The 25,229-nt window shown below is 40.4% G+C and overlaps 1 protein-coding gene across 13 annotated transcripts in view; it reads right to left on the minus strand.

The window, feature by feature from the left end:
* AKAP13 (A-kinase anchoring protein 13) overlaps nucleotides 1-25,229 on the minus strand; it is a 287,641-nt gene that overhangs the window by 18,216 nt on the left and 244,196 nt on the right. For 7 of the 13 annotated variants that reach the window (XM_045561060.1, XM_045561049.1, XM_045561055.1 and 4 more), the window contains 9 exons: nucleotides 15,266-15,333; nucleotides 12,948-13,014; nucleotides 8,746-8,881; nucleotides 6,571-6,683; nucleotides 5,826-5,978; nucleotides 4,955-5,205; nucleotides 2,015-2,140; nucleotides 1,781-1,898; nucleotides 843-1,091 (listed from right to left, as the gene is read on the minus strand). In XM_045561060.1, the coding sequence (XP_045417016.1) occupies nucleotides 843-1,091; nucleotides 1,781-1,898; nucleotides 2,015-2,140; nucleotides 4,955-5,205; nucleotides 5,826-5,978; nucleotides 6,571-6,683; nucleotides 8,746-8,881; nucleotides 12,948-13,014; nucleotides 15,266-15,333 (1,281 nt within the window). The remainder of the gene's footprint in view (nucleotides 1-842; nucleotides 1,092-1,780; nucleotides 1,899-2,014; nucleotides 2,141-4,954; nucleotides 5,206-5,825; nucleotides 5,979-6,570; nucleotides 6,684-8,745; nucleotides 8,882-12,947; nucleotides 13,015-15,265; nucleotides 15,334-25,229) is intronic. The other 6 variants (XM_045561061.1, XM_045561058.1, XM_045561053.1 and 3 more) reach the window with 3 other exon arrangements.

Raw genomic sequence — 25,229 nt, forward strand, 5'->3', positions numbered from 1 at the left:
TAGAGAAAAATAAAAGATGTGAGTATCAGGAAGTATAATAATAAATCTAGATGAGGTGAGTTAAATTTACCTTTTGCTAAGGTCTCAGATTCCTCTCAAATCTCTTGTGAACAAGCGATATGTTTTGTTTTGTTTTTGAGACAGAGTATACCTCTGGCACCCTGGGCAGAGTGCAGTGGTGTCATCACAGCTCACTGCAGCCTCCAACTCTTGGGCTCAAATGATCCTCCTGCCTCAGCCTCCCGAGTAGCTGGGACTACAGGTGCACACCATGGTGCCTGGCTAATTTTTTTATTTTTAGTGGAGATGGGGTCTCACTTTTGTTCAGGCTGGTCTCGAACTCCTGTGCTCAAGAGATCCTCCTGCCTTGGCCTTCCAGAATTCTAGGATTACCGGCCAAGCGATCTGTTTTTAATCTCATGACTTTGTGAAACCATCTCGCTCACTGTCTCTCTCTCCTGGCAACAGTTTTGCCATAGCCCTCTATCCCAAACTGGCTGTCCATCTCTTACAGCGGATACACCTTCCTCAACAGCTTGCACATCCGTACTACTCTTACCCTTTGCTTTGTTTTCTAAAATCTTAACTTTCAATTTTCCTTGACTGTATCACTTCCTTGTCATCTTACTGCGTTTTGTATCATTTTGTAAACTATCTCAAACCAGTCCTTTTTGATATAAGATTAAGAACAATTAAATTATTGCTGCTCCGGTTAAATGATGTTTGGATATGGGACTCCCTAGGAAAAAATCTGGTGGTGAATTTCCAAGAAAAGCACTTGGATTTTGCCTGTTCTTCTTGGGCACGCACTTGGGCTCAGACAAAGGTGAGCCGAGCCTTACCTTTCAACCTCCCTGCTGCGCTCTTCAGAAACACACTCCCATCTCGCACAAGCTTCTTCCGTTTCAAATCTTCCTTGGCAAACATCTGACCACTCTTCATCCTCATGATCGACTTGCTATCTGTCTTTGTGTAAATCTCATTGAGACGTACTTTCTTTTCATAACTTGCCACTTTGCTGTCCACGGCTCCAATCACATCCTTTACCAGGCTAAGGGACTGTGAGAGATCCTCCTGCTCCACTTCATTGTCTTGGAAGGAAAGAATAATTCTGTTTTTAATGACTCTTCTCAGACAAGGGTACAAAGGGGAGGGAATCCTGCTTTCCTGCTCCACATCATTTCCCTTTGTGGTTGTGCCATCAGAGGTCACACGCCTATCCCTTCCGCTGTCATAAGTTTAATTCTAAAGAAAGTTAGAAGTTTTTCAATGACATAAAAAATGCAATTATATGCTATGTTCTAAACCAAAAGGAACCCAGTATTTTTAGGGAGAGAGAGTAATAGAGAGAGGAACAAGTTTTTTTAATTTATGTCTTTGGTTTACCTAATTTTTAATGTACTGCTTTGTAATCTTTCACTGCCCAGCAGGACTAGCCAAGAGAGAGAAACCACTAAGGACTGATTAAAGGAGAAACAGCAGCAATTCTAGCACATCTGGGAAGAACTGGTGGGAGTTATCTCCCAGTCTGATGATAAGGGAGAAATAAGTTGTTTAGGTCACTGAGCTCTTGATGGCATCAACAGGCGGTCCCTTTCCTTCTTGCTGTCGTCTACACATGACCTAACAGTCCACGTTCTCACTCAAGAAAATTCTTTTCAAGATAACTAACAGCTCTTTTAAACCTATTAGAGCATGAAACAGCTCTTCTATGGGGTCTCTAGTACTGCTGGACACAGAGTCCTTTGGCATAGAACACCAAATTATAAAGGAGACTCACCTTTGGTATATTGTGATATTCTTTGGAATAAAACTGGGTACTTGGTGATCCGCTGGGTCACCAGCAATATGCACTCGGGGATTCCAAGCCTCCTCACGACTGCGCTGCTCATCTTCTTCTGCAAGGGAGTAAACAAACTGTTGGGAACTACATGAAGAAGGCGGCTCTAGCTAAAACTGACAGTGACACATTGCTCTTGACGGTGACAGGGATTTTCATGTTTTACATCAATACCTTTACAAAGGCTTGAAAACGCTTATCCTTGGTATAAAGGTCTTTGAAGTAGTTTACAGACTGGTTGTGCTGCCCACAAAATTTGCCATATGTCTTCTTTAAGCGTTCTGCATTCTCACCTGAAAACTGCAGAGAAAAGAGAGCAGAAGTTATACCAAAACTCAGGCAGCTGAACTCTTAATGCCATTTTGTAAAAAGTTTCCAGTCTATTTATAAAAGCCAAGAGTGCGTCCTCATATACCCTCCCAAAAGATTTAAATGGTGCAGCAGCTTTGGAAAACAGTCTGGCAGTTACTCAAAAGGTTAAATAAACAGAGTTACCATATATACCCAGCAATTCCACTCCTAGATGTATACCCAAGAGAAATAAAAACATATGTCCACACAAAAACTTGTACACAAATGTTCATAGCTGCACTACTCATAATAATGGCCCCAAAATGGAAATAACCAGAATGTCCACCAATGGATAAACAAAACAAGGCATATTCATATAATGGGATATTATTTAGTCACAAAAAGGAATGAAGCACATGCTACAATTTCGATAAAGCTAGAAAGCATTATGCTAAGTAAAAACAAAAAAAAAACCACTCGCAAAGGACCAAATATTATTTTTTTCCATTTATACAAAATATCCAGACTGGGCAAATCCACAGAGACAGAAAGCATACGAGTGGCTGTCTAGGACTGGGCAGTTTAGTGTGTGTGGGGGGATGGAGAGTGACTACTCATGGGCGTGGGGCTTCTTTTTGGGGTGACGAAAATGTTCTGAAATTGACTGGTCATGGTGGCACAACTGTGGATATACTGAAAGCCATTTAATTGTACACTTGGAATGGGTGGATTGTATGGCATATAAATTAAATCAATAAAGTTGTTATATATATTTAAATAAACAAAAACTTCCAGAAATATTTATGCACTATGGACGTAAGAAATGCAAAGTATGTTCTAACTTCCATTTGTCATAAACACACTAATAAAACAAGGAGACTCACTAGGAGTTTTTCATGAGATATTTTGTCTTAAGAATTTGACCTTGATAAATGAGACAGACATCAGAAACAGCCATCATCACCTTAGAGATCTGTTTATCCTACCTACTTCCGTCAGACCAGCAGGCCTAACAATTCTGCATGGCCCTCAAATCATTCCCAAATGTGTACGATTTCAACAGCCCAGTTGAAGATATGATCACTTTGGGGTAAATCAGTGAATATCTCTATGTAGTCCACATGACACATGTAAGCACTGAGTTCCACATACTAAGAATCTCTGGAGGCAACACAAATTGATCCTTTCCAAAAAACTTGAAAAGGGTTCAGGGTAGCCTTTCCTTTCCCCATTTACCAAGGAGAAGCGGAGGCAGAGAGATTGTAAGTGATCTGCTCATACCATAAAGCAAACGCCCCACAAGGCTGACTTAGCACTGGCACACGGAACCAGCAAATGGATCCACGGGACGCAACTCTGAATTCTATCATCAAAGATCTTACTAGAGGACGTGCACAAATACAAGGAGGTACAAATGGTAATACAAGTCAAGGTTAGATGAGGCACCTGCGCAGGTCTGAAGCAGACAGGAGAGACAGAAAGAAATGGAACATGTCTGGGAAGGATGTTTGGGGAGGGTAGATCCCACTTGGGGCCCTATCTGTTGTTCAAGCTTTTACCACACTATATTTGGTTTTATATGACATGCCTGTCTTTACTCCTATGAGTACCCTGAGGGAGACGTTCAAGACGTATTCACCTTTGTACTTCCACCTGGCATTTAAGAGACACTCAGTAAATACTCGGAGAATGGATGAATGTACTAATGAATTAATGAAGTGAGGTGTATGGGCTCAAGAATACAAGGGAAGGACAAAATTCCCTAATCTCAAAGAAATGTTCCAGCAATTAAGCCTCTGCTTCTACATAAAAGCAGAAATTTGCTGGGGGAAAAAGATCTAATCAGATGTGCATGTCGTGCCCCTCTGCCTGTTAAGGTTATACTACCAACATTTTTTTCAAGACGAATATTTTTAAAAGAAACATTAAAAGCTGTCTATGACAAACACATCTGAAAGTATCAAAATAACTTTTAACTGAAATTTTTGGAGATTAAAACCATACCACAGCTTGATGAAAATATCAATAATACATTATAAAGTAATTACAGATAGTCACTTACTCCATTTTCTGTGCTCCACTTGGTTTTCAGATAAATGAGATCCTTTTGATTTGAGGCAGAGGGGAAAATTGAAGACTTCTAATGAATATGTTTTTGATTTCTTCTTCTTCTTTTTTTTTTTTTTTGAGACAGAGTCTCACTCTGTTGCCCGGGCTAGAGTGTCGTGGCATCAGCCTAGCTCACAGCAACCTCAAATTCCTGGGCTCATGTGAACCTTCCCAGCTTAGCCTCCCGAATAACTGGGACTACAGGTGCTCGCCACCACGCCCGGCTAATTTTTTGTTTCTATTTTTAGTTGCCTGGCTAATTTTTTCTATTTTTAGTAGGGATGGGGTCTCACTCTTGCTCAGGTTCGTCTTGAACTTTTGACTTCAAGCAATCCTCCCGCCTCAGCCTCCCAGAGAGCTAGGATTACAGGCGTGAGCCACTGCATCTGGCCTGATTTCTTAAACTATACTATTTCTGATGATGGTATAGACTCTGATGAAGAAAAACTAACTTTTATTGCATATCTGCCATATATGTTAGGTACTTTATGAATACACTCCCTTTAACTATCTAAAATAGCATTAGGAGAGAAACCCTACTGTCATCATTTTACAGAAAAGGAAATCAAGGCTCAGAGACATTAAATAACTTCCCTAAGCCTACAAGGACCAGGAATGGTAGAGCCAAGACATGAACGCATGCCTATTGAACTCCAAAGCTTTTTTTTTTCCCACTGCACGTGAGCAGAACCCGAAATCCTTCCCATTGCTCACCTGATTTACAAGCACATCTCCTATCCTCTTGATGAGAAAGTTCTTTTCACTTTTATCCACCAGTGACTCCTTCTTCCGCTCCAGAATCCTCTGAAAGAATTGGCTATGTATACTGATCAGCTCATCCAAACAGGGGAACAGCTTTTCCACCATCTGCTGTTCAAAAAGCAGATCCGTCATCATCCCCCGGCTGTACACATCACTCATGATCTTGAGTGTGCGGATGTGATGGAACTCTGTCTGCATCAACTCTAGAAGGAGGATGAAGATCAAGGGTCAGGGATATTCATAATTTAATATAGGATTCTCTTTCAAAGATCACCTGCTGCAGTCATAAGGCTAGTTCACAGTCCAATTTAAACTTCAAAATTGGATCAATAGCTATCTTTTCCCCCACAGTGTTCTCATCTTATTCCTCTATTTTTCACATGTCCTAACACCACTTTCTACGATAGGTATGCTGGATTCCATCAGTCTTAAATAGTGGTTTTCAGGGAGGCCTTCACTGGATTCAGTACCTCTCATACTAGACTGTGTTCCTAGTTTCTAGAAATGACTGTGTTTAGTCTAGCTTCTAGTATAGGTAAGGAACTAAATTGTACTTTCACAAGAGATCTCCTTCTAGGACTGCTGTAATAAATAAGCACTCATATATAAATAAAATGTTCATAGAATTTAAAAAGATAGAGTGGGGCAAAAGGGAGAAAAGAACACCAACAAGACCATATATCTCTATGCCTTGAAGTTTTTAAAGGAAGCCTTTAAGACGCACATACACAATAGCCGATTTTCCAGAGCCCAACAAATCACCAGCTTAAAAATGCTAGACAATGCAAATCAAATACAAGCAGAGCAAAATGAAGATTCTCACCATAAATCACCTCTTGCCGTTTGACCACATCCTTCTTTTGCTGTTTCAGAAACTTGCTGTCCACAATCCTACTCCAGGACTCTGCTTCCAGCTGTTTGGAATCAATCTCAAAGTCTCCCATTAGTTGTCCTTCATTCATGTCTGTACCTACTCCTCAAAATACCAAAAAGTCAGTATCAGAATCTTGAGTTTGTGACCTCTAAAAAGCCTATGCTGGATTTTCCTCAGGATGATGGCTGACTCTGTAAGACATGACCAACGCTGCACTAACACAGGGGACATTCATGGAGAGGATATTCCAGTGGTAGAAAAGAGCCAGTGGTCTGTTTGGGAGGTACAGGCTCTATATTCAAGATCTTGGTTAAGAGTGAACATCATATAAATCAAACACAATTAAGACATGACTCCTACATGAAATAGGAGTTAGAAGGACCCGGTGCTTTTACATGTTTAAGAAAATAGGCTTACAGTGTGCCGTGAGATCTAGAACTGAATGTGTACAAAAGTCTAGGGAAAGAAAAAGCATTTGTACTAAAGATATGCCTGCATTAAAATCAATGACATCCTTTAGTGGACAATGTTTGACTATACATTCATTACAAAACAGCTGAGGCTTCACAGACTACTTACACAATCTTCACAAGATAAGGAGGCAGGCCCCATTATTCCATCAACACTTCTATTCTAGGTTGATCGCGCACAGTCTCTACGGAGGCATAAAATAAAGGCCACAAGTACTTCTTACCTTCATCAGTAAGTGATTCTGTTGACTCATTGACCTTGCTGATTTTATTTAGTGAGTCTGTTGAATGAGACAGGAATTTCCAGGTGTTTGACATGTTCTCATCATTGCCAACTCTGGGGACAAAAAGAAGTACATACTGTCAAATACACTCAAATAAGCCTGAGTTTGTATTCTTTAATGAGTACTTGAAAAATTCTAAAATGACAACTGGCTGAAAGTACTACAGTGACTGAAGACAGAGTACTTATGTAAGGTACACAGCAACATGCAACACTAAATGAAGTTTGGAAGCATTTAATATATTTAATATTATGGTAAACCCAAAACTTTTTGAACACTTTGAGTTTTTTTTCTTTGAGACAGAGTCTCTGCCTCCCTGGATAGAGTACAGTGGCATCATAATAGCTCACTGCCACCTCAAACTCCGGGGATCAAGTGATCCTCCTGCCTCAGCCTCCAGAGTAGCTGGGACTACAGGCGTATGCCACCATGCCTGACTAATTTTTCTATTTTTAGTAGGGATAGGGTCTCACTTTTGCTCAGGCTGGTCTCGAACTCCTGACCTCAAGCAATCCTCCCCCCTCTGCCTCCCAGAGTGCCAGGATCACAGGTGTAAGCCTCCGTGCCTGATCTAGCACCCCCCCTTATTTTTTTTTAATGATATGAAGCAAGGAGATCTTTCCCCCTTTAAACCATTTACACTTAAATGTTATATAAGAAATTTCTGTTTAAAACTTATTGCTTGACCACTACACTATTTTCCCCCTGTTCTCTAAATAACTATACACCGAGCACTTATTTATTTATTTATTTTGAGATAGAGTCTCACTCTGTTGCCTGGGCTAGAGTGCCGTGGCGTCAGCCTAGCTCACAGCAACCTCAAACTCCTGGACTCAAGTGATCCTCCTGCTTCAGCCTCCCGAGTAGCTGGGACTACAGACATGCGCCACCATGCCCGGCTAATTTTTCTGTATATATTTTAGCTGTCCATATAATTTCTTTCTATTTTTAGTAGAGACGGGGTCTCGCTCTTGCTCAGGCTGGTCTTGAACTCCTGAGCTCAAACAATCCATCCGCCTCGGCCTCCCAGAGTGCTGGGATTATAGGCGTGAGCCACTGAGCCCGGCCACACCCAGCACTTATAATAAACTATATTCTTTGGACTTCATCAACCCCAAATCACCAACTAGTATAGTAGGCACCAATAAATGTTTGTTGTTTGACACAAAAACAAGCAAGAGTCCTTTAAAACCTTAGATTTAATTTAAAGAATAACTTTTCAAAGTCACAATGCAAATAAACTTTAGTAATGTTACAACCCTAAAAAGAAGGCTTTTGGGGATACTGAAGATACAAAGACAAACAAAACAAAACAAAACTACCTGAAACTTTTTCTTAAGGAGGAAGAAACATTAGCCAGCACAGAGGTTAGGAAATACAGACAAAAGGAGACTTTGCATCCTTTAGTTATGAATTTTCCTTCAACCTAGGTTAAGAGACATGTTAAGAGGTGTTTCAAGCCCTACATTTAAGATGACTTATTTATTTGGTGGGAAGGCCAGGCATCTTACCCAAAACAGTCAATCGCATCATAATCAGCCCTGTGCTAACCACCTGACAGCCAAGGCCTGGCCAGGGGACCACAAAAGAAACTCAGTGCTAATGAGTGAGCGGGAACCCAGTAGTAGTAAATGGCTCATAATGCACCTCCATGAAACTGACAAGCATTAAGAGGCAAGGATGGAAAAAGGGCTTAAAGAGAAATAAAACAACTAGGTTTATCTGAACAACAGAAAAGTGTAATATCTGAAAATCTAAGTGGCTGCAACCAAAAATTCAGACTTAAATCATCTTTTTTTCCTACTCCTACTTCTTATTTTGATCTAAAATCATCTTTTGAGAACTCAGCTTCTTCAAAAGCAGGTCTGATCATGTACAAAAGCCTAGAGAGCAACTGCCTGATAAAGGTGGTTAAAGGAGATCCTTGAGGCAAAACAGCAGTCACAGTATCAATATATAGTCCCCACCCTCCTTGCCTGTACCAGCCAGTTGGGCACCAACCCATGATGTTACACATGTATATCTAAAAGAACAATCTTCTTGTCGAATGATAGGATTATTATTATGCTCTTGTCACCTAGATGTCAACTGTGCTATCTTTCAATCTCTGCTTACCCAGTAATGTTCTGTATGGAGACACTTTTGGAGAGCGAGACGCTCTGCTGGGACCGTCTGTTAGGAAATATTGGGGTGGCAGTGGTTTCCTCTGCCAGGAGGACTGCAGATCGAGGGCGCTCCTTGGGCTGAGAGGCTGCAAAGGAAAAGAGGACACTAATTAAACCATCACCGGTCCATGCCCACCTAGTACTGACTCATCTGACAAATGCCAAACAGAAACAAGGTGCTTTAAAACAGATTTGCCTTGGGAGTGTAAATTGGTACAAAAACTCTTCGAGGGTAGTTCAGCAATAACTATTGAAATTGTAAATGCCTATAGTCTCTGATCCGGTAATTTCACTTTTAGACTATATTTATTCTACAAGATATTTGTGTATATTTTTAAAATGATGTATGTCCTAAGTTATTCAATGCAACATTGTTGGTAAAAGCAAAAGACTGGAAATGACACAAATGAGTACTGAAAGAAGACTGGTTAGTGAGTTACGGTGCATCACACAAGAGAATACTATGCAGCTTTAAAGAATATGAGGATGGTCCCCTTGTACTCACACAGATCTCCATGATACACTAAGGGGGGACAATCATGGTACAGAACAAAGTACACAACAGACTATTTCACGCTTAAAAGAAAGAAAAATTAATAATCCAGGTTGGTATTTGTTTTACTTTAATAAGGGAACTCTAGGAAAATAAATAAAAAACTAAGAAAAGTGGCCACCTGTGGGGTGGGATGGAAATGAGGCAAGGGGGATAAAGAAAGATTGAAATAATTTTAAGGGTAAAAGGAACCTCAGAGATAACCGGGACCAGTGTTCTCTGGGACCACCCACCACAAAACATCTGAAATGCTTGTTAGATATGAAATTCCCAGCCCTCCTTGTCCTCTGGGGGTGGGACCAGGAAGTCTACATATTTTCCAGGCTCAAGTGATTTTTCTGTTCATTGTTTGAGAGTATAGATTTTGATCAATTCCTTTAATTTGCAGATGAGGAAAATGTACCACTTGTTTAATGTCACCTAATGGCTGACCCTTGAACGACATGGGTATGGACTGCAGAGTCCACTTACACATGGATTTCCTTCTGCCTCTGCCACCCGTGAGACAATAAGACCAAGCCCTTCTCTTCCTCCCCAGCCTACTCAATGTGAAGACGAGGATGAAGACTTTTATGATGATCCACTTCCACTTCATGAATAGTAAATATATTTTCTCTTCCTTACGATTTTTTTAAAATAACCTTTTTTTCTAGCTTAATTTAAGAATGTAGTATGCAATACATTTAACATGCAAAATATGTATCAACTGACTGTGTTATCAGTAAGGTCAACAGTAGGCTATTAGTGGTTAAGTTTTGGGGGAGTCAAAAGTTATATATAGATTTTTTGACTGCGCAAAGGGCTGGCACCCCAATCCCCCCACTGTTCACGGCTCAAATGTAATTTGTTCTCATACTGCGTATTTATCCTTAACATGACCCACGAGGAAAATGGAGATCTAACTTGCTAAAGTAGTGGCACTGGCCTTTGGTAAAAAATTATTTTTCCTTGGTAACTGAGCTCCTGCTCCAGACACAAGTTGCATTATTTGTCCATCCCCAGGACTGTCAAGAGCTGAAGGAAATAAGACTGGGGTGGCTGTTATGACTTCACAGTATTTCAGGATGTTTCTGACTTAATAACATTAATATAATCATTCATTTCCAATTCAAATCCTATTTAGAAGAAGGTGACACAATAAAACACAGAAACATGATACTCTACAACATGACCAGAGCCTTGCTGCAGGAAGTACTCAGGAGTACGGGATGTGGGCCCTGTTCCCACAGAGTAAGAGCAAATGGAAGGAGAGAGAATATGCCTACATGTTAAGGAGGCTGGAGCACTTCCTAAGTGTTTCAGAAGGGAAGTCACTGGGCAGACAAAATCTGATGGAGTCAGAAACACTAGTTCTTGAAGAATGGCAAGGATGAGGACAGATGAGAAGAAAAAGAGAGGATAATTCTGATGAGAAGAACTGTAAGAATGAAGGCTGAGTAATTATGTAGTATTAATGTAAAAAGGAGACAAAAACAGAGGAGGAAGCAAACAGAGGATATACATAAGGGATCAGTGAAAAGGTTGGAAAAACAGAATGAAGTCACGTTATGCAGAGTCCTATAAGTTATCAATAACCTATATCTAAAATGCAAGATAGGGGGATGAAACTAGCAGCTTTTCCTTGTTTGATACCAATCCATATTCCACCTGAGTAAAAGTTACTTAGTCTCTTACAGCCTCAACACTCCTCGGTATTTCTGAACCTCAGTTTCCTTATTTGTGGTGATGATGATAGCAGCCAAAGCTAAGCCTGAGGAGTGCCTACTATGAAGTACTTTATAGGTATTATCTGATTTAAACCTCACTGCTACCCCATGATACTATTATCATCCCCCGTTACAGAGAAGGAAATGAGGCACAGAGAGGTTTAGCACTGTCCAAGGTTACACAGCTGTTAAGCAGTGTGGCACTGGGGCTCAAATCCACACAATCTGAATTCAGAATCTGTATTCCTAACCACTACCTTGCCTCAGTGGGGTGAGTAGTAAGAATATGTGTGGAGGGTCAGAGTTAATAAAATAAAGAACCTGGCACATAACAGGTATTTTAAAAACAGATACATTATTTTATCTGATGTTAAAGAAAATAGGCTTCTGAAACAAGGAATAATGTCACAGAAAAAAAAACAAGGGATGTCACAGTAAAAGAGTTTAAAGAAGTTCAGACTTGTAAAACCTGTGTGCAATGGTTGGGATCACAGCTTGAAGTGGGTGTCAAAGCTCCTCTTCCAGTTGTCTTACATGCAAAGATGGATAATAACCGGATTTAATATGTTTAAAGGGAATTCAAAATCTGTGGGAGTACAGACAGGTGTAGCCATTTTGGAGCTGTCCGGTAGTAGTTAGAGAAACCAAGCATAAAGCAGCGTTTCTCAAGCTCGCCTGCGTATCAGAATCACCTGGAGATCTATTAAAGCCCAGACCGCTGGGCTCTACCCCCGAGTTTCTGATTCCCAGATCTGGGTAGGGCCCAAGAATACACACTTCTAACTGGTCCAGAAACTACACTTTGAAAAACACTGCAGATATTTATTACTGCACTATTATGGTAGTAATTGAAAGCAATTTAAATATTCTATCTTTGGTGGAATTGGATAATTAAAATGTGATGTATGCTTTATAAGAGTACCATATAGCAGTCTGAAGCAGTAGCTTACGACAATAACAACAACAACATGCACAGATCCCAAAACAATATTGAGCAACAACAAAAAAAGAATACATAAGCATAAGTCATATTACTTAATTCTGTGGTTCCCAACCCCCAGGCCTGTTAGGAAATAGGCCGTGTATCACCTCCCGAGTCCCGCACCCCCTCCCTCCCACCCATGACACCCCCAACCCCCGCACTACCTCCCTCCCACCCATGACACCCTCTGACCCCCTCGGTCCGTGGAAAAATTGTCTTCCATGAAATTGGTCCCTGGTGCCAAAAAGGTTGGAGACCACTGATGTATTTTAATTAATTCAACACAAAATCATGACAGATTTTTTTCAAAGATATACATGTGTCTAACAATACAGCAGATTAGGACATACATTAAATATATTACGGTGGCAATGGAGAATGAAAAGGAAAAAATACTAAGTAAAACCAAAGTGGAGTCTTGCAAACACTGGTGAAAATAGTTTGACATGACTCGGAGACTGTGATTTACTTAATTTTGCATACCACTTGAGGTCCTTGGGGAAAAATGAACCATTTCTATAGCTTCACAGCTTATAAAGAAGTCTAACAAGCAAGATCTCATTTGATTCACACAACTGTGAAGCACTAAAAGCAAGTATTCTAATTCTCAACTACTACTAGAGAGGAAATTGAGATGCACAGGGGTCACTTGCTTAAACTCACAGGACAAAGGTGTTACCTTTAGATGAACACACACACTGTTCTAGAAATCTTCAAAGAGGGTTTGATAGTATAATGTCAAGCTATTGGTCAAGGAATCTGCAGTATAAAACAGCAGTCTTTTCTAACTTACCACAAAATAGGTATTCAAATCTGGATTATGAATAATAAATGAACATTACAACAGTATTTTAAAGTCCAGAACTAGAAAGTCAGAAAGGGAATTCTGGGAGGTGGGTTGTGTTACTTACGCTTGTTCCTCATAATGACCGTGGGCAGTGATGACGTGTCATGCGCCTGCAGGCCACCTTTGGGCTGCTAAGGAAAAAGAAAGAAATTCATGAAGCCTGCACTGACAGCTCCTGCTCTGTCAAGCTTTGAGAAGCCCAGAGTAGAGGGGAGAGGCTCAGCCTCCTCTCCTGCTGTTTCCGCACGGCCCTAGCACCCCGCATCCCAGGGAGGGCTGCCCCACTTGCCAGCCCCTGACCCCCCAAGTCCTCCCCTATGCCGCAGAGGCTGTTTCCTCTGCCCAGGGTGCCTTTCCTACCTTCACAGGCGTGGCATTCTTCCACCTCAGGGCTATTAAGTACTGTGCCTCCTTGGGAAAGACATCCACTAGCTTCTTTCCTCTCCTCACCCAAGGCCCTGCCTGGCACCCCTTTCGTCTCATTTATGAAAACTGACTGTCCATCTTTCCCACTAGACAGCTGCTTCCTTAAGAGCAGCATCTGTGCCTTTTTCATTTCTATTTCCCCAGTGACTAGCATTATAAGGTGCTAAATTCTTAGGCAAAATGCTAATTTTGGTTAAGACTCTAGTTGTAGCACATAACACTTTGAGAAATTATAGACTGAAGCAGTTAATCAGATAAATCATTAGAGGAAATAGGTTATTTGCAATTTAAAACAGAATTTCCCCCTTTAGGTTATATTCTTTTACACAGGAGATGCTCCATCTGTATCGTTACTGTTCTATAGAACCTAGTAGATTCACAACAGCAGTAAGTCTTACCAGAGATCACAAAGTCCAATGACCACAGGGCCGAGCAAGTAGCAAATGTCAGAAGCAAGATGGGGCAGGAGTGAGGTGGGGGCGGGCAGTGGCAGTCTGGAACTTATCCTGTCTAAAGGACGGAGCAGCCACTCAGCTCCAGGTGACTATCGTTTGGCATCCATCCCTCCCACTTATAAGGATCTATAAGCCAGACACCATGCTACGTGCTCAGGCTCCATTAACAGATCAAAGACTCCTGCCTTCAGAATGGTTGGCAAGTGTGGAGCTTATATTCTAGGAGAGGGAAGGTACAGATCATAATATATAAATATATATAATAAATAAACATATGTATAATAAATAAAGATGGGTAAATACAGACTCTGAGAAGGTGGTAAGTACTACTGAAAAAAGGAAACAGAGCAGGCTCAGGACAACTCGGAGTGCTGGGTGAGGGGAAACACCAGTGGACCTGGGGTTGTGAGAACTTAAAATTTCTCAGGAGAAATAAGCATACGCTCTGCTATGAAACGTGACTTTTAAATAAATGCATTAACTCAAATTAAAAAAATACTACACGAGGCAAACAAAATACACGTCCATGGGCTGAGTAAGACCTGGGGTAGAGAAGTTTGCCATCGTTACGCCTGTTCAGTGCTTCTGACAGTGAGGTCCTAGGACCGTCAGCATCATCTGGGAACTTACTAGAAATGCAAATTCCTGGACTCCACCCCAAAATCTCAAACTCTGGGACTGGGGCCCGGTAAGTTGTCTTTTAATAAGCCCTTGAGATGATTCTGATGCACATTCCAGATTGAGGCCATTGCACTAGATAAACGTGTTTGGTTATCAATGAAGCACACGGCACGTCGAGCATCTGTGTAGATGTGGATGGAGAGCACACTTCTGACAAGGAGCAAAAAGACATTTGTGGGTGACTGGACCGCTGAAGCCCATACTGACCACCTAGAAAGTACACCCCTAAACCTACAATCTTTTCCTAGGCACCACTGGAAAGGCATCATTACATAGCATGCATGCCCAGAGTGGGGACCACCAGACAATGGGCACTTGTTATTCTTTTTTATCCCGTGACCAGAGATATCCAGTATATGTACCTGTGGAGAAAAGTGCTGCCAGATGGGCTGGGCTAACCGTAACAACGCCCCCACCCTCACAGGCAGATCAAAGCCTCTGATTAACACCTGCTGCCCTCATGGTCTGAGGAAGGGTGTGAACAGCAGAGCAAGTCTGCAGAAGCTGTTAAGAAGAAAAGCACTTCAGCAGCAACACAGAAATATTAAAGCCACCAAGAAATGTATATCTAACACATACAAGTTCTGAAAGCATTTTCTTCTCTAAAAGTCGCAAGTTCCCCGAGTGTGTTAATCAAAAGGAGGATTGATCACTTGAGAGAAAAATTATTTTTTGCTTATTCTGGTCTCAAGGTTGGTACCAAATGATTAAAACAAACAAAACCCACCACAACCTCAATGCTCCCAATTCCTGAGGATTTTACTGGCTTAAACCCTTTTTCTCAATATTTTAAGCCTTGCTTTAGCCAGAAATGTCTTACCTTCATTCTGACCTTTGCACAGCAGGCCAGACTTTCTCGGCAGCCTTTGTGGACAAAAGCACTGCAATCTGAAAAGAAAGCAAAACCCAAGGTCACAATGACAGAGCAAATAGATCCTAGATTCTGACTTTCCATTGCTGCTGCAAGCAGCGGATGAATTTCAAAGTGAAGTCGCTCACATGTAAGAATGCAACTCTAACTGAAATTACAGACTGCAGTCCCCTTCTAGGAAGCAGGCCTGTGATGTTATTTGGGGGAGAAACAAGAGCAGATGTGATTTCTAATTTAACAAAAAATAGAAGTCTAGAACTTCTCAGACAGGAAGCTGAGAGGCTGCCAAACTAAAAACGAAAGTGTCTGCCATCATATGTAAGTTTAAGTCACAAATAAATACATAAATAAAGCCCCTAATGGGTTGTAAAATTTGTATGACTGCATCAAAGTGCAGAACATGAAATGTGACAATCTACCTGCTTACGTCCTTTTACTTGAGATCATGACTACCCCGAGCTTTGTGCAACCCACTCTCTGAGACAAGCTGCACATGAAAGGTCACAGAACCACTCGCAAGCACCTCTGGGAACCCTGACTCAAGAGCAAATGAGAGACTTTCGGGAAGAGAACAGAGAAACCACAATTTGCCAAGGACATGATTTTATCTCAATTCTTTTATTTCTCACTCCCTTGGACTACAAGGGCCATTGATATAAAAACCCAACCCTTCCGCACCTCATAAGGGCCACCATTGGCTCTTAGTGCTGCTATAAAGTCATAAAACAGAACTGGGCAAGAGGTGGAGCAGAAACAAACAAAAGATTTGTCTGTGGGGACACGGATGAGGACAGACTCTCCCGGGAGGGGTTCCCTCAGGAAATCAACGACAGACACCATGCACTAGGCAACGCTGCACAGACTGACTCAGGAAGCACTGCAGGGCCTGTCTACGTCAACTCACAAGTTATGGACCAAGATCTCTTCTAGCTCAGACATAAGGATTGGGGGTTGCGGGGGGTATTGGAGTGATGATGGGGAGGGGTGGGTACCAGAAAGGAGACTGCCAAGACCCCAGACCCCAAAGGCCTTTCCATTCCTTTGTAACATTTGCTCCTTCAACGCCCACTTGACTCACACCCCCCGTCACAGTGTATTGAGATATCTTAGGTTTTTCTCTTCCACTGGATGATCCTCTGGAGCAGGATTGCTCACCCACTGCCGAATCTTTAGTTGTCTCTCTAGCACAGTGCCTGGCTCATGGCACCCACTCAAATGTCTATCTGTGGACCCTATGCCTGTTCTATCCAAAAGCTAAATGCCCTGACATGCTCTTGATTACAGTATGTGAATTATCAGCTTATTAACATTAAAAGGAGAACAGGAAGAACAGCTGTCAAACTAAATTTGACTTAGGTCCTGCCTCTGCTAGTTAGTGTGACCCTAGTACAAATCCTTTCTCTATAGGCCTCGGTTTCCTCATATAAAAATGAAAAAAGGAACCACATTTCTCCCCAAGTTCCTTCTGTCTGTGAATCTTTAAGGGAGGTGGGCTAGCTGGACCCACAGCAAAAAGCATAACAAAGTAGTCGAGGCAAACTTCCTTGATGCATTTTCTAGTAAGGCAAATGTGTGTCTGCCCATCCGCAGCACTACCCTTCCTCAGGGTATGTGGTGTCTCTGCTTCCCTGCCATACAGCTGCCGGCGACCACGGCCCTGCTGTGGCCTGGGCTAGGGGCCCATCACCTCCTTCCTGCGCGTGGGCTTCGCGGCTCCCCTCCCCCACTTTCTTCTCTGCCTTTCACAAACAGCTGAAGTCTTTCAAATACGTCTTCCTTAATTCCGTCCCTCCTTCCCCTCTCAGAGTTTTGCCTATTTATTAGGAGAACCTCTCATTCACTCCATTCTACTTAAATTAAAACGTGCTTTAAACCATAGGTTTAATACCAATGAATCCATAGCAAGGACAAGGAAAGGCAGATATTTAGAAATGAAATAAAATGTGGCACTAGCACACAATAACAGTATCCTTAAAATATTAAAAACTCCTCATAAAATAATAAGAACAAGACAATCAACTGGACAAGACTATGAACAGGCAATTCACTAAACACAAAACAGTGCTCAATCTCTCTAGAAATCAGAGAAATGCAAACAAAGAAATCCCATTTTATATCCAGACTGGTCAAAATAAAAGTCTGCCACTTCTAAGTACTGGTGAGAAAACAGTGATGCAGGAACTCTCGTTATCTGCTAAGGGATCTAGAAATTGACACACCCACTTTGGATAGAGTAGTTCAACAACATGTAATAAAGTTGAAAATATGCACACTTTATGAGTTAGTGCTTCTTGGTATATAGCCTAATAACCCACACACATATGTAAGGATGTCTACTGCAGCACTGTTTGTAACAGAAGTTGGCAATATCCCAAATGATTGAGCAGTGGAACAGATTTAAGATATTCATATAATGGAATAGCATATAAGAGTTAAAAGTCAATGATCAGTAGTAGAACTATGTGTTTCAACATGCTGAATCCTCAAAATACAATGTATTACAAAATGAGATGTACCGCATGGCAGGATTTATTAAAACTAACACTCCCCCATTTATATACAAGATGAAATTATAAAACACAGACTTCTAATACAGTGAATTCATGTTGGGCTTGTCCCTGGGGAGGAAGGAAAGGGAATGGGGCAGGGAAACACAAGGGAATTTAATTTGAACTGTAATGGTTTCTTAAAAAAATAAAAAATAATCTGAAGCAATGACAGAATATTACTATGTTTTCATTTTGAGTGGTGGGTACATAGGTCTTTGTTAAATTACCCATGAACAAAAAACCAATGTATCACACTCTAATATCCTTCAAAGTTCCTTATCTTTAAAAAAAAAATCAATTTATCATATTTCTGATAAAACAATTTTCACCTAGATTTTACTAAGATTCCAATTACAAAAGTGCATTTTTCCTTTTGCTTTATTAACAATCTATGCCTAGTATTTTAGGCACCTACTGGGCAACATAGGAGGTGGTGGATTCACTTGAGAACTTGCCACTAATTCTGATCTGCGCAAGTGACCAACTAGCACACAATGGACAGAACTGTTCTTCCTGTTCCTTTTCTCCCAGCCAGTTCCAACACTCTACAGAGAATGAAGCAATGGCAATTTTCAAGGGAGTGGTACTATCACTTTTAAATAGACTCCAGTAATATTCCAGTTCTCAGGCCAGTGTTTAAGATCTAAAAGACAATTCCAATTTGATGAATCATAAAAGCAGAAATAACATTTAAAATGTGCTTTGAGAAAGAACTTTTGACATACATTCACTTTTTCAATTAACTGAGACATGTCCTGAAACCCACAACCCAGCTGGAAGTTTAATATGCTCTATTTTATGGTCACGAGTCTCAGTGATAAATAGTTCACATGGACGTCTGCTTAACATGCTGAAGTACCTACTTGAAAAACACTCAACTTGTTACACCAAGTTGTCCTGGATTCAATTCACAGTGATGGTTTTAGCGCTGTGCGTGGGTGATTTAGAACTTCAGCCCCACTGACATCAGCCAAAGACATGAGATTAAAACCTTATTCTCTGTTTTGGAAAACTGACAATTACCAAGAATGTAAGAATTGAAGACAAATCTAATACATTTTCAAACTCTCTGCCACAAACCGTACCATGCTGTTAGGAAGATCAAAGAGGAATTATCTGGCCTTTTTAAAAATTTATTTCTTTGAAAGATTTCCTAATAGCAGTAAGCAATATGCTTTCATTTTTCAAAATTCTTCAAAAAGGTCTTGGCACCATGGTTTATAGGAACAGAGCGGACCCCAAATTATATTCCTCTGAACTTAAAAGCAAACAGCCCAGCCTTCAACTTCTTTCTTCACTACAAGGAGGCATCAAATAAAAGAAAATGAAGCTCAACCCACATGACTGGGAACTATCATGTATCTGTTGCTGCATTTTTCTTTAATCCTTGCCACTAAACATTGCAGATCTTTGGTGCACTGTTATATACTATGCATTCTTTCTCTTCCAGCAGAAAAATAAAACCAACCATTAGAGAGACTAACTTAAGAAAATCAGCTTTATAGAATGATAAGAGGGGGGGCCATGCCAAACAAATGAAATTACAGAATATCAAAGGACTGTCTACTAAAGAAAGAGTTGCCTTCATGAGCCGAGTTCTGTGCATCCAGAGCCCTGAAGAAGGGGGTCTTCAGATACTTTAGTCCACCGATTGTCATTAGGGACTATGCTGAAGAGTTCTATCTGTTCTTCCTACTAGGGACAGATCTGAGCAGCAAAATCTACTTGGAAAAAAATGATCTGATCCTTAAGGACACAGGTTGAAGAATTAATTACCTTTAAGGACAGAAGTGTACAACTTCCTTCTATTACTTCAACCCTAACCACAAAAATGAAAATAAAACAAAAAACAAGTATAAGCAATTTTAGAAATGCAAGCTCCAAAATTCTCTGTGCAACTTCTTGTTTAAAATCTTTAGGAAATGTGAGACATTGCCTGGTCTGGATAATGCTCATATGCAAAAGGCCATGTGAGATGTTCTTGGTAGCTGGTGTAATAACCACAGTGCTGATGTAAAGAACGAGAGGAAAGCCACAAAGAGAGCCAAATCAGCATAGCTGAAGTGCCCATAACAGTTGTTTTCGTAAGAACACTGGTAAACAAAAATGCAACAAAGTCAAAGTGCTCTGCTTGAAAAAGAACTGACTTATTCTTCATTCACCTTCCTCTTCCCTAAAATAACAAACTTCCTTTCATTCAGGAATCATATGTATTTTACTCTCTCATATAAGCAACGAACTATTAATGCCAGAAAACTAGAGAGCTGCTTTTCCTGATGAGATCCAAAGCAAAATCCAGCCATCACACATACTCTAAATTCTTATGTTTCCTACTTAAATTGCAGCTGGTCTACTTGTTTATGTTTCTTAATCAAGAGAAGCAACCTACCACACAAGTACTCAGAAGCTGCTAACACAACAGAAAATCAATCAACGATAATCTCAACATCATTTTACATCTGTTTAAAGCAAACAAAACAGAACCACTGGCAAGACCCCAAAACCCCAAACATAACAAAGGACTCCACCAAGCTTTCTAAAGACCAAATTACTTGTGGCAGCTTGAAAGAACAGCTGATTATTCAAGGACAGCCTTATATAATAAAGAAATAAGAAGCGAAAAGATACTCCTCTCTTAACCTCATTAAAGTCACCTAATCCTAAAAAGAATAGTTTTGGCTGAGAAAAAAAACCTCCCAGGTTTCTCCTTAATTAAAGTACTTTGAAATAGCCCTGAGCAAAAGCTGCAGGTTTTGCTTCCACGGGTTTTTGTTTTTATTTTGTTTTGTTTTCAGTCCAGGAGTAGACTGCAAGGGAGCTACATGGATGCTTTGTTCCTTACTATTTCCAGTGTCTATGGTCATGACCGTAACCATCTTAGCCCACATAAGGGATTCAGCTTTCACCCTTACGATCTCAGACTGCTCCAGGTATAGTCTAGTGGAATCAGAGATGCTGATTTGTTTTAAAACATTCCCTCCTGTAGATCTCTTAGTACTTATATGCAGATGGATACATTAAAGTGGCTAAAGGCATCTGGAAGACAGGAGCAAATCAATATAAACCATGATTATACATCATCATGGTGGACTGTATGGATGAGCTTTCTAAGCTATGAGTCAAAATCTGACTGAGCAGCTGCTTGGGGTGAAGCTCCATCCACTGATGAGCAAAATAGGGTTATGTTAAACCAAGAAGGAAAGGTACTTTCTTCTAGGAGCACAATGGTTTCCTGGGATGTAAATGACTAATTGCACGGATGCTATGTTTCTGGAGACTCCTGGGAAGATCCTGGACATGAGAGGGGAGGGAGGGAAGGGACAAAAGATTCTGAGTCCCCAAATTACTCATATTTTCCACTTCCTGCCAAGATAACAGATGGGGCTTCATACAAACATGCAGGCTCTGTTCTTCTGGAAGCTAAAAAGAATCAGCCCATTACTTTTGTTCCTTTGGGAAGATGACTACACATTTGTCCTTTGCTTTCAAGCTTTTATTCCCCCCACCTCCCTTTTTACAAGAGGCAGGCTGTACGCTGTTCACACACAAACCTTAACGCCAACACCAAATGTTGAGACTATTTCAACACTACTTCTGGAGTAGGGTGCAAAACCATAGTTGAAGTGCTGGGCTCCTCAGTTTCTGATGTGGGGTGGTATACAAATTACAAGTGTATTTCTGAAACTTAAGTGCATTTAAGGGTAATAATCAAGTCCTACTTACATGATTCCTTTTTGCTATCTGATTCTTTTCAGTTTAAACCTCTAAAATATTAACTTTTTCTTCATTTTTGGTAACCTGACTTTTTTTTTTTTAAGAGACAAGATCTTGTTCTGTCGCCCAGGCTGGAGCACAGTGGCCTGAATAGCTCACTATAACCTAGAACTCCTGGACTCAAGTGATCCATCCTCCCGCCTTAGCTTCCCGAGTAGCTAGAACTACAAGGTGTGTGTAACCATGCCTGGCTAATTTTTGTAGAGATGGGATCTCATTATGTTGCCCAGGCTGGTCTCAAAACTCCTGGCCTCAAGTGATCCTCCTATCTTAGCCTCCCAAAGCACTGAGATTATAGGCACGAGCCACTGGGCCCAGTCACCTCTGACATTTCAGCAGATCAAGCTATTACTATAAATCAGGGAATACTAGCAAAGGACATCATCATACCACTCCCCCAGACAGGCCCCTCAAACAGAAAAGACTCTAGTGATGATACACTGGGCTTCATGAAATAATCTGCTTCCAGAAGAAGCAGACTCCTTGGGTGACTTCATATTAAAATTTACAGGTTCATCAAAAAAAGTCTCATCCCACTTATTATAAACAATGCTAGCATAATACCAGTAGTTAATCCACTGTTTTGCTGGTTTTCCACTTTTAAAAAGTCTTAAATGAAATAAAATATTGTAATATCATTGTGTACCAAATATGTAAAATATTTAGTATAGATTTATTTTTTGAGTCATAATTTTAATATTTAATTTTAAAGTCAATGAGAACAATGAAGCTATTTTAATGAACTCAAAAATGTGAAATCAGAGGTACATGATACTTGCAATTCATTTACCTACCTTAGCATCTAATTTATTTCTGTATTTAGTTGTTTTGAGACAGGGTCTTGCTCTGTTGCCTAGGCTAGAGTACAGTGGCATCATCATAGCTCACTGCAGCCTCAATCTTCTGGGCACAAGTGATCCTCCTGCCTCAGCCTCCCCAGTAGCTGGGACTACAGGCGTTTGCCACCATGCCCAGCTAATTTTTCTATTTTTTGTAGAGATTGGGGTGTCACTTTTGCTCAGGCTGGTCTTAAGCTCTTGGCTTTAAGCAATCTTCCTGCCTTGGCCTCCCAAAGTCCTAGGATTACAGGTGTGAGCCACCATACCTGGCCTGTACTTAGTTTTGAGTACCTGATACAGAGAACGTCTTCATTCACACAGAGAAGTATAAATATTAGCAGTTTTTGATAATGGCTTATCTTGTAACGACAGTATATTCTTCAATTTATTAGAGATGGAAGGAAAAACACAAGTGAGCAGGTAGGCTGATAGCCAAAGTTAAAACTGATGTTAAAATCTAGTAATTACATTTTTAAGAATGCATATTTTTATGCAGGTTTAAAATTAGTTTTAAATATATACAAATTCAAAGATGTGTGCCACTTCCAAATACCAGACATCCTGAAAACCACTGTCCTATCCATTGAACTATTCAATTACTACATAGATGTGTGACTAGGAATTTAAGACTCTAAGTCTTAAACCTTTCACGCAGTTTTCCCTACTCAGTACCAGACCTTATACAAGTGATTCGCCATGGGTTGCTCTAGTATCCTTGGGCAATGGAAGTCTCCAAGAGGTGTCCCAGATCTCCATTTCCAAGGGAGGTTCTATCTAGCACATGCTATACTGACTGCTCTAATTTTCAGTTCCCTTGGGGATTTCCCTACTGGCAGGTTTAGCTCTGTATTCATTTTTTAAAAATGTATATTAATTTATCTAGCATTTTTATATTTTATAGCAGAAAGCAGATGTCCAGTCTGCTTAGAAGCAGGTCCTTGAGTATTAATCTCATACTGCCAATCAAAAAATATGGCCACTTCCTGTTTTTCTGAGACTAGTGCTCCCCCTAAAAGAAGAACAGGCACTTTGCAGGGAAAGATGTGTAAAATGATCCCTTAAAATATAGGAGGAAAATTTTATAGCTTATTTAAATTGACTTCTTAAAAGAGAAATGGAATTAATACTAGAGGTTTCTTGAGGGAGGAAGGAGTGTTCCTCACTTGCAAGGTGGGCTAAGGATGCTAACGGTGGCTCCCTTCTACATTTGCTTACTTTAGCATGTTGTGATGAATGGAAATACATACCTGGTTTCAACTAAGATAAAATGAAAAAAGAATCATGTAAATTCCTTCAAAGAAGCCATGAATAAAAGACAAAACTAATCATAATAATAGCTAAACAGAAAACAAGAAAATGGCAAATCTAAGACTCCTCTTATTCTTAGAATGAGCTCTTTGTAAGTATGGCGTAGTAGGACTCATGTGTAATTTTTGTTTCATACATACATGCATGTATATGCTGTGTGAGTATGCTAAAAAAGTTTTAATGATAGATGAACGTGCTAAAAAGTGCTAGGGGACTACTACGCAGTCAGGTTAATTCAGTACTGAAAAGCTAACTGTATCTAGTGGCTTAAAAACTAAACTGTAGACATATAATAGGTGTCCTAGAAAAGAGTCCTATTAGAACCTGATCCAAAATAAAAACACTAGAGGGATGCTGGACAGTGATAGTCACTCGTTTTCTAAAAGTCACATGAAACTTATTACTATGAGGTAGTAGCTCTCAATTTTCTGGTAAGTTATACATGAAGGATGACATTAATGGGTGTGATCTCTGCTCACAGGAACACATAGAGATTTAGAGAGCTCCCATGGGTTTTTGTTTGTTTTTTTAAACAGGACAGTAAGACAAACAGGGTTGCAGACTATTTTAAGGATATCACATATCCGTGAAAATCATCTTACAAGAAGGCGCATGATAAAGCCAGTCATTTATAAAAGTTACAACAGCAGCAACATAGATAAGACAGGCTATAACTCCACTCCTCTTCTATTCAAAGAAGTGAGTGGCAATCACTAAAGAAGTTACTTTGAATCTGCCCAAATGAACTTAAGAAAATTTCAAATTTCAGTAAGTTACCTATTTTTAGTAACAAAGTCCTTGGGATATGCAACACAAATGACTAAAAAAAACATACCATGACATCATGGTCTGAGACTTGCTCCTCGGAGTCTGAATTAGTCACAATTTTGTCTGAACTGGTTATAGGTTTATAGGTATAACATGACGCTAATCACCTCAGCCTTCTGGGTGACTAGGCTGGGCGTGGGATAGCCCGATCTCCAGACTGGTCACCCCTGACCGCAAGCAACCTCCTTGATTTACCGTGGTATGCTCTACAGATATTACTAATGTCCATATGTGCAATGAATTTTGAGATGTATTGCCTCTGAGCAGACATTTGCAAATTATGGCCTGTGGGCCCCATCTGGCCTGTAGCCTGTTTTTAGAAAGCCCGTGAGCTATAAATAGTTCTTATGTTTTAAATAGTTTTTTAAAATAAAAAGATTAATATTACAAAACAATTTTATGAAATTCAAATTTCGGTGTCCCCAAATAAAGTTTTATTGGAACACAGCCATGCTCATTGGTTTATGTATTGTCTATGGCTGCCTTTGCATTGCAACTGCAGAGCTCAGTAGTTGTGACAGAGACCATATAGCCCACAAAGCCTAAGATATTTGTTACCTGGTCCTGTACAGAAAAAGTTAACCAACTCCTGCCTGAGCATCTTATCAAAGAGGC

This window comes from Lemur catta, chromosome 9 (genome assembly GCF_020740605.2).
Source record: "Lemur catta isolate mLemCat1 chromosome 9, mLemCat1.pri, whole genome shotgun sequence".
NCBI classification, from domain to species: domain Eukaryota; kingdom Metazoa; phylum Chordata; class Mammalia; order Primates; family Lemuridae; genus Lemur; species Lemur catta.